We start from the raw sequence: 13,317 nt of genomic DNA, 5'->3' as shown, positions 1-13,317 counted from the left end.
GCAGGAATGATTATTTTCTCTTCGTTTGCTTTTCCAGGATCTGTACCCAGCTCTGAAAGGTGTAAACACAGTTTTCCACTGTGCATCACCCCCGCCATCCAGTAACAACAAGGAACTCTTTTATAGAGTGAATTACAGTGGCACCAAGAATGTCATTGAAACTTGCAAAGAGGCTGGGGTTCAGGTAAGGGTAAAGCTGGAGTGAGTGCTGTCAGGAACGTGCGGTGGCCCTTTCTGAGGGTGTCTTGCAGTCTCCCCAGGCCTAGGTAGGGTTGCTTCTTAAATTGTTAGGAAGATGTTAAAAATGAAGGTCTGGGAGTCACTGAGGATTATGAAGGTCTGCTTGCCAAGGCTGATTCGAGTTGTAGTATTCTAACTGCATACAAATAGGACATCTGAGGACCTCAAGGCTATTAGCCTTCAGTTAAAGAGCTGCAGAACTTAGACATTGCTTGTATTTTTATTATGATAAAATATATATCACATACAATTCACCATCATAGCCGTTTTGAAGTGCAGAGTTCAGTGACATTAAGTACACTCACAGCATTGTACAACCATCACCACCATCCATCTCTGAACCGTTTCTTCTTCCCTAACTCCATCCCCATTAAACAGCAACTCCCAGTCTCCCTTCCCCACTCAGCCCTCGGCAACCACCCTTCTTTCTGTTTCTATGGGTTTGACAACTGTAGGAACCTCACAGAAGTGGAATCATGTGGTATCTGTCCTTTTGTGTCTGGCTTATTTCACCGAGCATGATGTCCTCAGGAGTCATCCATGTTGTAGCATGTGTCCAAATGTCCTTCCTTTTTAAGGCAGAACAATATTTCACTGTATGGATGGACCACATTTTGTCTATTCATTAAGCCGTTGATGGACATTTGTGTTGTGTTCACATTTTGGCAATTGTAGACAATAGTGCTGTGAACACAGGTGTACAAATACCTGTTCAATCCCTGTTATCACTTCTTTTGGGCATATACCTAGCAGCAGGGTTGGTGGATCATATACTAGTTCTATGGTTAACCTTTTGAGGAACCACCGCATCGTTTTCCAGACCTTGCTTATATTTTAAAAGAAAAGCAAATAGTGTTTACTCTTAGCCAGTAGAAACCTGTTATAACTCAGGCCTGAGGGGATACGAATTTCTGCCACATTGTGGCCTGCTGCATTGCTACCAGTCCTGGTTCTTAGGGTTTTCTTTATAGGACTCCAGCCACTGGCTGAAACAGCTCTCTGTCAGTTCAGCATCCTGACCCTCACAGGGCCGCATGCCACAGGTACTACATAAATTAAGAGAAAGCTTGAAACAAGCCAGGGGTTCCTCTCCCAACAACCTCTCCTGGCACTGTCTGGTCCCCAGTGTCCCCAGCATCCTCAGCTGGCCCAGCAGGGCTGGAGCTCTTCTGGGCTTGGACCCTGGAAAGGATCAGTTATAACTGACCCCTGGCAGTTGACAAGATGCTTTGTCCTGATGCAGTTTTTACCTAATTGGCTCTTCATTAGGTAACCAGGAGCTAAACAATATCTCTTAGCTAGTAACTGCAAGAGGTGGGGTCAAAGTGGATTCTCCAAATCCCAGACTTTGCACTCTGCTATGCTGATGTAACTGGAGCCCTGGGAAGGGCCCTGCTGCTCTTTGTTAAGTGGAAGGTTCCAGGCATACAAAAAAGATTTGCACCTCAGGTGTGGTGGCTCACATGTGTAATCCCAGCGCCTTGGGAGGCCAAAGCAGGAAGATCTGTTGAGCCCAGGAGTTCAAGACCAGGCTGAGCAACATAGCAATACCCCACCTCTACAAAACTTTTAAAAGCCAAGTGTGGTGGTAGGCACCTATAGCCTCAACTGTTTCAGGAGGCTGAGGCATGAGGATCGCTTGAGCCCAGGATTTTCAGGATGCATTGAGCTATGATCCCAACACTACACCCCAGCTTAGGCAACAGAGCAAGACCTTGTCTCTTAAAAAAAAACAACACACAAAAAAAGCAAAATAAGATTTGAGAATAAAACAGCAGCCTTACACTCACCACGGCATTTAAGAAACAGCATGACTGGCATGTGTGATGTGTGCCATCCTCGATGCCATTGCTGTCGTCTTTTAGCCGTGGGTGACAATTCTGAACTTGGGTTTCTCATTTCCATTTGCTCTGTGTGCAGCCAATATAAGGTGTTGGATTGCGTGTTAGAAGATTTTATAAAATGATATCTGATTGAACGGATCCTCCTGCAACTTGCTTTTTTCCCTAGTGTTGTTTTTCTTTCCTCATCTTGGCATATGTAACTGGTTCATTTACTGAGGGGGCAGAGTAGCTTAGTGGGTAAGGATGCAGAAAGTGATTTCTGTGTTGTATTGAAGGAAGGTTTTCCAACACTAAGATCAACAGATTATTTCATGTACTGTTTTTTCTCAAAGGTTTTAAGTGTTGTTTTCCACACTGAAGTCTTTAATCCTTCACGGATTCCTGTTTGCATATGGCGTGAGATAGAGATCTCACTTTTTGCTATGTGTATAACCAGTTCAGCACCATTTCTTGCATAATCCCTCCTTTCTGCGTTGCTCCACACCATCTGCGGCCTGTCTTTGGTGTTTGTGTCTTACATGGGCCTGTTCCAAGGCTCTCCCCTCGGCCCCATTGACCTCTTTGTCTGCCCATGCAGAGAGGCTCTGCCTTTTTAGGAGAAGTATTGGTGTACGGTAGGATAAATCACCCCCTAACGGATTTCTTCGAAATTCACTTGGCTCTTCTGAACCGTTCGTTCTTCCACATATATTTGGCTTAACCAGTTCCTTGCTAAAGCCAGCTGGGACTGCTACTGTAATTGCATTGAACTTGTAGGGAATTTTGGAGATAATTGACATCTTTCCAATATCGACTGTTCCTGTCCATATTTTTCTGCTTATCTCTCTAATGTCTTAAATAGAGTTTTATACTTTATTTCATAAAGATTTTGCATATCTTGTTAAATTTATTTGAATGTACTTCATTTTTTGTTATTTAATAATTTTATATTACATCTTCAATTACTGCTAATGTATAAGACTACTTTTTGTATATTGATTTTTAATTCAGCAATTTTGCTGAATTCTAGTATTTTCTACATATTTAATGCCTGTGTTTTCTGTGTAGATTTTTCGATCACCTATAAGTGATGGAAGTTCAGTTTCTTTTCAGATCATTATAAATTCTTGTTTATCTTACCCTACCACTTTGGCTAGGGCTTCCCATACAATGTTGAATATGAATTGGAAAGATATGATTCATGCTAATGGTGTCCAGTGTTGGATGAGCTGCTCTTAACCCACAGGCTGGATGCTGGGGACCCTCATAAGAGAGCGTCTTCCTTTAGAATAGCATTTACTAAGAGGTCTTGTGGTGTGTGTCTTCATATGTGTGTTCACATGGCCAGGTCACTACCAGAATAGACAGTGATCTTCTTCAAACAGACATCCTCCTAGAAGTTTGTGGGCTGCCCTTCTCCCACAGAGAATCACTGTCATAGTGAGATATCATGAATGAAAGTCTGTTCTATCCCTCGGGTGTGATCGGATAGAAAAAATGTGTTATCCCTTGTTTTGGAACCAGGATCGCTTGATTCTTGGTTAGAATGTAATACCATAGTGTGCCTGGAATCCACATAGCTGCAAAGATGGCGATCTTTGGATTAGTTTAAGAAGGCATGAGAAGCAAAGGCATTGCAGCAAATCATTTGTGCAGTGCCTTGAGTGTGAGGGCAGCAGAAGGATGCCCCTTGATTCTCTTTCATACAGGATCATCGCACTCTTTGAATCGTGATAATTTGTGAATTTTATTCTTTCTAACGTTCGTCTGTCAGAAACTCATTTTAACCAGTACTGCCAGTGTCATCTTTGAGGGCGTCGATATCAAGAATGGAACTGAAGACCTCCCCTATGCCATGAAACCCATTGACTACTACACAGAGACTAAGATCTTACAGGAGAGGGTATGTGCCTTGGAACTCGTTGAGTGTGCAGACTGAAGGGTTTAGAATCCTAAGAAAAATGTTTAAAAATTTATGAAGTTCGTATTGTGAGGCCTAAGTACCTGACTTGGGATGTAAAATTTGTGGGTGACATCGAATTTAAAAATACTGTGAGAGGCCAGTCACAGTGGCTCACGCAAGTAATCCCAACACTTTGGGAGGCCGAAGTAGGCGGATCACCTGAGGTCAGGAGTTCGAGAGCAGACTGGCCAACATGGTGAAACCCCATCTCTACTAAAAATACAAAAATTAGCCAGGCGTAGTGGCAGGCACCTGTAATCTCAGCTATTCAGGAGGCTGAGGTACGAGAATTACTTGAACCCAGGAGGTAGAGGTTTCAGTGAGCCGAGATTGTGCCATTGTGCTCCAGCCTGGGGGATAGAGAGACTCTGTCTCCACAAAAAAAAAAAAAAAAAAAAAAAAAAAAAAAAAAAAAAAAAAAAAAAAAAAAAAAAAAAATATATATATATATATATATATATATATATATATATATGAATGATGAGAACAGGTTTACATGACCAGACACTGTTTTGAGTGTTTTCCAGTATTTTTGTTGTTTAAAGGTCATAGTTATCCCATCGTCACCAGATGACAGATGTGGACTGTGGTGCACAGAGAGACTCAGAAGCTTTCTTAAGCGTGCAGCTGGGAGGCGGCTGACCCCAGGCCGGCTGTCTCCAGAGCCTGCATTCACACCCTCGATGCCTTGCAAGCTTCCTCGCTTGCTATGGGAATTTACAACGGGGGTCGCAAGTGTGCGGACAGGAATCAGGCTGGAGGCACCTTCCTAGTGGCACTCTTGCCCGCTCCCTTACTTAGAAAAACAAACAATGGAAGGATCTTGCTTTATTTTAAGGAAAAGTACTTTTCCATTTGGCGAAGCAGCTTCATCAAAGGACCCCTGATTTTAGTGTGATTGGATTTGGCCGCAGTCGCTACCAAGCCTTCAAGCTGCCAGGGCTGCTGTGGGGCCCCTGACAACTGCTAGCTGCAGATGGGGATTGTCACCCTGAGGCTATCCTAAGCTGCAGGCCAGGAGTGCTCCTGAGCCTGAGATAGCTCGCCTTAGCTGGGTAGCTGTGAGTATACCGCTCCCAGGTGTGTGCAGCATATCACACCCACCGAGGTTTTCTTTCAAAGCCAGTGCATACTGAACTGGAGCCGAACACTGACCTGTCTACCTGAGAGCCCGCTACCTCCTGGCTGTTTGCTGCTGCTTCAGCTCAGAAAGTCCTGGCAGAACTGGTCCACAGAGAGACAAAAGGGCTGCCCAGACCAGGGGTGCTGTCTCACTCCTTGAAGCACCCATGTGCTCAGACTTGGCCCCAGGAGCACTAAAGCCTCCCTGTGCTTTGCAGGCAGTTCAGTCACCATGGAGACCTGCGCATCCTCAAGCCAGCATGCCTGGGACTGGGACTGTCTGCCACCAGTGCTGAGCCCATCTAGGCTCAGGAGCTTCAAATGATGGCCTTGACCCAGCCCATCAGTGGCTTGCTTATATCAGCTTTTGAGTTTCAACTGGAAATAAGCACAACCTGCAGATGACTCCAGTAGTAACTCACCTGAAGCCTCCTTCCAACCAAGGTCAACACCCACTGTTGCCTTTATAACCTTCCTGCTGATCATAAACCAGATGTGATGGGGACCTAGGACTCCTTCACCGCTCTTCCCTTCAGTAATAGAGATGAGCCTTGGTGGAGGCCATTTGAGGGTTTATTTAGTCATTCCCTCCATCGCTGTGGGGACCAGAGGCCTGACGGGAAGAGGAGGGGAATCTGTTGAAAGAGGCAGCCTAACTGACACAAGAGCAGAAAATCAAACACCGTATATTCTCACTCATAGGCGGGTGTTGAACAATGAGAACACATGGACACCGGGAGGGGAGCACTACACACTGGGGTCCGTTGGGGGGAAATGGGGGAGGGGCGGGGGGTGGGGAAGTGGGAAGAGAGAGCATGGGGAGAAATGACAGATACCGGTGAGGGGACGGAAGGCAGCAAAGCACACTGCCATGTGTGTACCTATGCAACAATCTTGCATGTTCATCACATGTACCCCGAAACCTAAAATGCAATAAAATAAAATTAAATTAAATTAAAAAAAAAAAAAAGAAAGAAAGAGGCAGCCTTTCCATTGTTGAGTGGCTTAAGATCACTGGGGCCAAAACATGGACCAGCACTTTGCCACCATAGAGTAGAAACCCAAGGTGACATGACAGCAGTAACCGTGCCTACCAAGCCTACAGAGGCACACGGAAACAACTGACACGGGCCATCTCGTGTGTTTCGCATGCAGCCCCATCAGGGCAGGTGCCTTCGTGAGCACTACTTTCACCCACGATAAACCCTTTCAGAAGTTTTGTTACTTTTGATGCAAAACCCATTTCTCTGTGCTTTAGGCTCTTGAGTTCTCATTTGTCCATGAAGTCACACAGAAGACACCTTTTCTGTCTTCCTCGTAGTGGTAGCAGAAGCACTGGCTCCAGACCAGGCACTGCTCTGAGGACTTTACATGGCTCAGCCTCCACTCCCCAGCTGCTGGCCTGTTTCTCCCCGGGCATGGTCTTCAGACCCTTCACCTTCTCTGACCTCTGGGCCCACTTGGGTTTCTGAGAGCCCTCCCCTCGGAGGTGGTACTCAGAATTGCCTGGAACAGCCTGGTGGAAACGTGGGCGGCACATGCAGTTCAAGTTCCTGGCAGCTCACAGCTGACTCGTTTGCCGGAACCTTCGGATCTTTTCCACAAACCGCTGCTGAGGCGTGTCTTCTGGCAGTGTTGGTGGATTTCAGCCTTTGAACCCAAACCTGGGTCTTCTGATTTGATCACGCTGGTTTTTGCCCAGCTGTCTCTCAAGCAGTTTCAGATTTTGGTGTGAGGGTGGGTGGGGTAGCCACTGATACAGGTTGTCAGCTCAAGGCAAACCACTGCTTGGGGGCCACATGCCAGCAGAGTGTGTCATCTCTCTGTCCCCCACGGGTAGTTCTACTCACCCAGTGAGGCACTGTCTTGGCTTGGGCCAAGGAGTTTGCAATGGACATGCTCCTTCTGCTCTCCTCCAGGTAGTCCTGGGTGCCAACGATCCTGAGAAGAATTTCTTAACCACAGCCATCCGCCCTCACGGCATTTTCGGCCCAAGGGACCCCCAGCTGGTACCCATCCTCATCGAGGCAGCCAGGAATGGCAAGATGAAGTTTGTGATAGGGTAAGTCAGCCCACAGTGGCTCTTCCCATTCCCTCCTGGTCCATGACCTCGTCGTGTTCAGAGAGCCCTGGGCAGGAGCCAAGCAGCATTGTAGCTCTTTTCTTATGTGACTGTCTTGGTCCATGCAGGCTGCTGTAACAAAATAACTGAGACTGGGTAACAAACAACAGACAGGTTGGAGGCTGGGAAGTCCAAGATCAAGGTGTTCCCAGATTGGGTGTCCAGTGAGGCCCCGTTCCTCAGGAGTGGCACCTTTTCACCATGGCATCACGTGGTAGAAGTGGCAGACAGGCTCCCTTGGGCCTCTTTTATAAGGACACTAAGCCCATTCCTGAGGACAGAGCCCCTACGACCTGATCACCTCCTAAAGGCCCTCTTCATAGGACCATTGCATTGGAGATGAAGTTTCAACCTGTGAATGTTGCAGGGATACAAAGACTCAGGCCATAGCAGTGACCTTGTCTTCTGTCCTCTGTATTCATTTCCTGTAGTTGCTGTATCAACTTGCCACACAGTAAGTGCTTAAAACAACAAACTGATCCTGTCACAGTTTGGGAGGCCAGAAGTCCGAAGTTAAGATGTTGGCAGGGCTCGTGCTTTCTGGAGGCTGAGAGGGAGCATCTGTTCCAGGCCTCTGCCCTAACCTCTGCTGGCTGCTGGCCATCCTTAGCATTCTGTGCTGGGAGAGGCATCACTCCTGCCTCTGCCTCCCTTTTCACGTGGCTGTTTCCCTTGGTTTCTGTGTCCAACTTTCCTTCTTATAAGGACATGATTCACTGGATTTCAAGCCCACCCTACTCCAATATGAGCTCAGCTTAACTGATTACATCTGCAGAGCCCCTGTTTCCAAATAAGGTCATATTCACAAGGTCCAAGCAGACAGGAGCTTTGGGAGGATCTATTCAATCCAGTGTACCCTCTCAGGTACACTTTGTGACCCTGTTTGGAAATTGAGGAACCTGAGGCTCAGAGGGAAACAGTGGGCCAGGGTCAAGGGCCAGGGCTCGATTCTCCTTGCTTCTAGGAAGGCAGGTGGGGAAAGTGCAGGCAGAGGGAGGAGCCTCTGCAGGGGCCAGCAGTGTGACTGTCTCCCAAATAGGTCTTCTCTTCCTTCATTTCCTTCTCTCCTCTCTCTCTTTTCTCCTTTTTCCCTGTGCCTTGCCTTCTTGTTTCTCACTCAGCTTCACTGCCACCCTGACTTGTTACCTTGAAGTATTACAAGGAGACCGGTCAATAAATGGGAGACCAGAGCGAGGCGCTGGCCCCGTGTCTCCTGGGAAGGGGCTGAAAAACTGCTACCCAAATCGGGACAGGAGAGACGGACCAGTGTTGGCCATGCTGGAATGGGGTAGGCAGGCCACCCAGGTTTCAGATTCCACTCACCCTGAGGACCCAGAAGCCCTGGCCCAGTGTGCGTCTTTAACCAGTACAGGCATCCATGAGTGTCTGGGCTGGCCTTGCCAAGGCAGGTAGCAGTCATTCTGCAGGTCACAGTCTCTCAAATGCCAAGACTTGGGAGTGGCGCTGGCTTTGGTACAGAGACTCCCAGCACACATTCCATCATCCCTTGTGCACCTGCAGGAACGGGAAGAACCTGGTGGACTTTACCTTTGTGGATAACGTGGTCCATGGACACATCCTAGCTGCAGAGCAGCTCTCCCGAGACACAACCCTAGGTGGGAAGGTAAGGCCCGCTGCCCCGTCTGCATTTGTGCCTTTCTGCAGGTTTCTTATCCCTGCCATTGGACTTGTTGGCAAATTGCTCCTGTGATCCCGCATCATGGAGGCTCTGCCTTAGGGGACCCCCTGTGCCAAGGTCAAGCCCCTCTGACCCTGTGCCAAGGTGGAGCCCCTCTGATAGAACATCACTTGGGGCAGCCAAAATTAGGGAGCCGATGACCTAGGATGGAACAGACATTTAGGACGTGGTCATCCATGGCCCCTGACCTGACTGCGCACCTGTTGGCATGGCTCCTCAAGGCAGGAGCCCACGTAGATTGGGCAGGGTGCTTGATCCCCACCCTTTCTCCCGCCCATTCCTCAGGTCTTTCCCTCCCTTGCTGTTTCGTCCTCTTTTATTCTCCTGAAACTCTGCCATTTTCCCACTGATAACTTTCAAAGAAGTTGGGAGTAGGGTGCATGTCGCTTTTTTTTTTTTTTTTTTGGAGGCAGAGTCTTATTCTCACCCAGGCTGGAGTGCAGTGTCACAATCTCGGCTCACTGCAACCTCCACCTCCTGGGTTCAAGCGGTGCCACCACACTCAGCTAATTTTTGTATTTTTAGTAGAGATGGGGTTTCACCCCGTTGGCCAGGATGGTCTTGAGCTCCTGACTTCAGTTGATCCACCCGCCTCCACCTCCCAACGTGCTGGGATTACAGGCGTGAGCCACTGAGCCCAGCCTGTGTGTGGCTTTTGATTTAAAAACAAGCGTAACACCATCGAGAATATGTAATATGACCAATTCATTACATTCAAAGATATGTGGATGAGTTTTACGATGATTAATAATTATCGAATTAGCAAATGTACTTTTCCAGGTGCAATCTAAGCTTCACTTAAAATCCTGACTGACAGATAAAGCTTTCATCATCTGCCCTCTCTATGCCTTGGCCATTGTGCGGTTGAGGGCAGGCCACGTGGGCCGCTGCAGCAGTTAGGCAGTGAGGCTGCAATCCACAAGGGCTTCATAGATGCGCCAGCTTTGGGCAGGCGGGGGCGCTGTTTCTAACTTTTCGTTCTTGTTCTCCTGCCAGGCATTTCACATCACCAATGACGAGCCCATCCCTTTCTGGACATTCCTGTCTCGCATCCTGACAGGCCTCAACTATGAGGCCCCCAAGTACTACATCCCCTACTGGGTGGCCTATTACCTGGCCCTCCTGCTGTCACTGCTGGTGATGGTGGTGAGCCCTGTCATCCAGCTGCAGCCCACCTTCACACCCATACGGGTCGCGCTGGCTGGCACATTCCACTACTACAGCTGTGAGAGAGCCAAAAAGGCCATGGGTTACCAGCCACTAGTGACCATGGATGACGCTGTGGAGAGGACCGTGCAGAGCTTTCGCCACCTGCAGAGGGTCAAGTGAGGGACCTTGGAGGCTGGGCTCTCTCGACACATTACCCAGCCAGTAACTCTCTCTCCTGTTGACCGATGATATAACATCCTTCGAATGATTTCTCTGATTCTGTGACTCCTCTTGCTAGATAGAGAGCACACCCTACCCTTTCCGTAATGACAGACACAGCAAAAGCGGACATTTTTTCCTTCATGGAATTGGATTTGGGTTTCTTAAAGCAGGCAGCTTCACATTATACTGATTTGTGCATTGTCTTTTTGTGTCTTTCTGTATACCCGCTCCCTTGCCTCTTTTTCTGGGTTACACATTTCATTCCAGTGTCCTTACACATAATCAAGGAAGCTGTAGGAAGCTACAACCCATTTATTAGTTGCAGTGGAGAACCATTTCCATGCAGACCAATACTAGAGGGATAGCTCTAGACTTAGTTCAGATACTGCATCTTCAAAATATCCCAGAAAACAAGCAGAAGTTAACACACAGATGAGATTTTACATGTACATTTCGTACTGACAGCTTAGAGGACAAAGTGAAAGCCAAAATGCCTGTAATTCCTCCCCAGACTCTGTTGCTTGTTCAGCTCCCTGTATGCTTCCACAATCTCTTTCAGGTACTTTGCTGTGCCTGCCTGCATTTTTGTTGTTGTCATTGTAGAGACAGGGTCTGAGTGTGTCACTGTTGCCCAGGCCAGAGGGCACTGGCTGATCACAAGCCCAGTCATACAGCACTGTAGCCTTGAACTCTTGGGCTCAAGCAGTCCTCCCACCTCAGCCTCCTGAGAGCAAATATGCACTGCCATGCCAGGCTTGCACTGTTTTCACAAAACATTTCTCTTATCAACAGACTTCCGTTGTTTTCAGAGGCAAGGCAGTGATCCAGCCCAGTGGCACGCTGTTTCAGCTGTTCAGCTCCTCTCCTAATGTGGGACACTGGGCTGGGTGACAGTAAGCTAGAGAGCAGAAAGGACTGCTTCCCTGCAGCTCATCCTCAGAGCCCTTCAGGCCAGTTTCCAAAGGGCATAGCACAGAGAATTCCTCTGAGTGAGGAGAGACTGTGCTGCACTCTGCTCCTGGGGAGGGGGATATAAACATAAATAAGACAGCCTTTGCCTCTAAGGCACTTCGAATCATGGACTTCAGATATGTTCCAAAGCCCATGTAATGCCAGGCAGGACGTGATATACACACTGAAGACACAGTGGGTACACATTCACCTTCTGTCAGGGAGGGAATGCCTTGAGTCGGACCTTGAAGAATGGATAAGCAGTCAGACTTACTGTCAGAGTTGGCATTTCAGGCTAAAGATGTCAGAGTGTCACAGTCAATGGCATCTTGTAGTCTAATTAGCAGCACGTTGTGTTTCTTAGTGGTCCATGAGATAATGGCGTCTTACACACTCACTGATGTGTCTTAGATCCAGTGAGAGACAGACATGGCAGCCTGGTTTGTGGGTGAAGCCAGCCAGACTGATGGTGCAAAGCTGAAGGGGATGAACTTTTATCTCCTAGGCAGCGGGGGCCAAGAATCAAGAAAACCATCCTGGCTCTTACGTGGAGCCTGGGAGATCAGATAGGAAGCAACAAAGGGCCGCGCAATGATGGCTTCATTTCTAACCCACCCTGCCTTGCAAGAAATGACCTGGAAGGGGTCAGCGCTCAGCGCCCGATTTCCTGTGGGGAGGGAGGGAGGGAGGAGGCCATGCACAGCAAGGGAGGACTCCACTCATGCTGGGATGAAGCCGCAGAGCAGCTGTGAGCTGGTGGGAGGATGGTATCGGGCCCAGCGTCAGGCCAGCAGAACTTGCTGATGAGAGGAAGGGCTCGGCTTCTACCTAACCACTCACTCAGAAAAATGCTAGCTGCCGTCTAGACCAAAGATGTCCCTAATGGAACCTCTTCTCTGCCCTCTGTTCACTCATGCAGACCACACATATTCACTGGGCCCGCCCTGCCCTGCCCTGAGCTTCAGTGCTGAATAAAACACACAGCCCACAGACCAAAAAGGAAAGTGCTATGAGAGGGACAGGGCTGCAAGCAAGCCTAGCCCAGATGGCCATCATGGCAGAACAGTTGCAGAAGCAGCGTCTGCTCAGATCTGAAAAATGAGGCTATGCACAGACACCTCCTCTCCACTGCTTGTGTTTCCGTGCGTTCCTGACCCAGACCTATCTGGACCCAGCTATCTGGAGCATGTCTAACCACGGGAAACCACAACCTCATTACCCTCTGAGAGCTTACTAGAAGCCATCAGGCCCCGTCCCAGACCTACTGAACCGAGACCCTAGGCCTGGGCCAGTGCTCGTCACAAACCCTGTGGATGGTTTCTGGCCTGTGAAAGAGCCTTCCTGTAGGTCACTGAGTCCAGCTGGAAACTCCCGCTGCAAGACTGAACTTGCCTATTCACAGGCCCAGGGCCTGGGGGCCAATTTCTTTCCTGACAACTGATGGCTTTGCAGCACACCGTCCTAAGATGGCATCCTGGAGTGTGGACCCAGGCCTGTGCCTGTCCCTCTTGTCACATCCCATCTGGAGAATTGGGGCCAAGGGAAGGCAGTTCTCTCCCAGATTGGGGACAGCTAAAAGCTGTGTGTCCTTTGGGATGATCTCATTCAATCCCTCTTCCTTCCTGTCCATATCGGCACTGACCTAGTTCAGCACCTGACCCCATCTGCACCCAGGTCAGGTGTCCTGGGACAGCTGACCTGATCTGTCTGCTTATTCTTGCCCCTCCTCCCATCCAGCAGCTATGTGTACACCCAGGGTGTCCTGCATCTCCTCTGCTAAAAACAGTTCAGTGGGACCCAGTTTTGTCCCAGCCCACATTTCCAGCTTCTTCCACTGGGCTTCACACCTGCTGTGTTGTAGCCAAACGGAACCATGGTTTCCTGTGCATGCCCCGTCATGCATGCCCTGCTCAGGCTGTCATGAATGCATGCAATGTCCTCTCCCTCATGTGTCCCAGGCCCAGAATGGCCCACTCCCTTCCCTTAAAAAGCCGGACCTAATCCTTGCGGTTGGAAACCACCCGTT

At 48.7% G+C, this 13,317-nt stretch overlaps 1 protein-coding gene across 4 annotated transcripts in view; it reads left to right on the top strand.

Annotated features, from left to right (window-relative positions):
* NSDHL (NAD(P) dependent 3-beta-hydroxysteroid dehydrogenase NSDHL) overlaps positions 1-10,543 on the top strand; it is a 29,388-nt gene extending 18,845 nt beyond the window's left edge. For 3 of the 4 annotated variants that reach the window (XM_074392328.1, XM_003943402.4, XM_074392327.1), the window contains exons 4-8: positions 38-184; positions 3,838-3,966; positions 7,068-7,210; positions 8,792-8,894; positions 9,966-10,543. In XM_074392328.1, the coding sequence (XP_074248429.1) occupies positions 38-184; positions 3,838-3,966; positions 7,068-7,210; positions 8,792-8,894; positions 9,966-10,298 (855 nt within the window). In that variant the 3' untranslated portion in view covers positions 10,299-10,543. The remainder of the gene's footprint in view (positions 1-37; positions 185-3,837; positions 3,967-7,067; positions 7,211-8,791; positions 8,895-9,965) is intronic. The other variant, XM_074392329.1, reaches the window with a different exon arrangement.
* Positions 10,544-13,317: the final 2,774 nt, after the last annotated feature.

This window comes from Saimiri boliviensis, chromosome X (assembly GCF_048565385.1).
Source record: "Saimiri boliviensis isolate mSaiBol1 chromosome X, mSaiBol1.pri, whole genome shotgun sequence".
Lineage (NCBI taxonomy): Eukaryota > Metazoa > Chordata > Mammalia > Primates > Cebidae > Saimiri > Saimiri boliviensis.
Note: the sequence above shows the minus strand (reverse complement) of the source record. Positions and strands in the feature narration are given on the sequence as shown.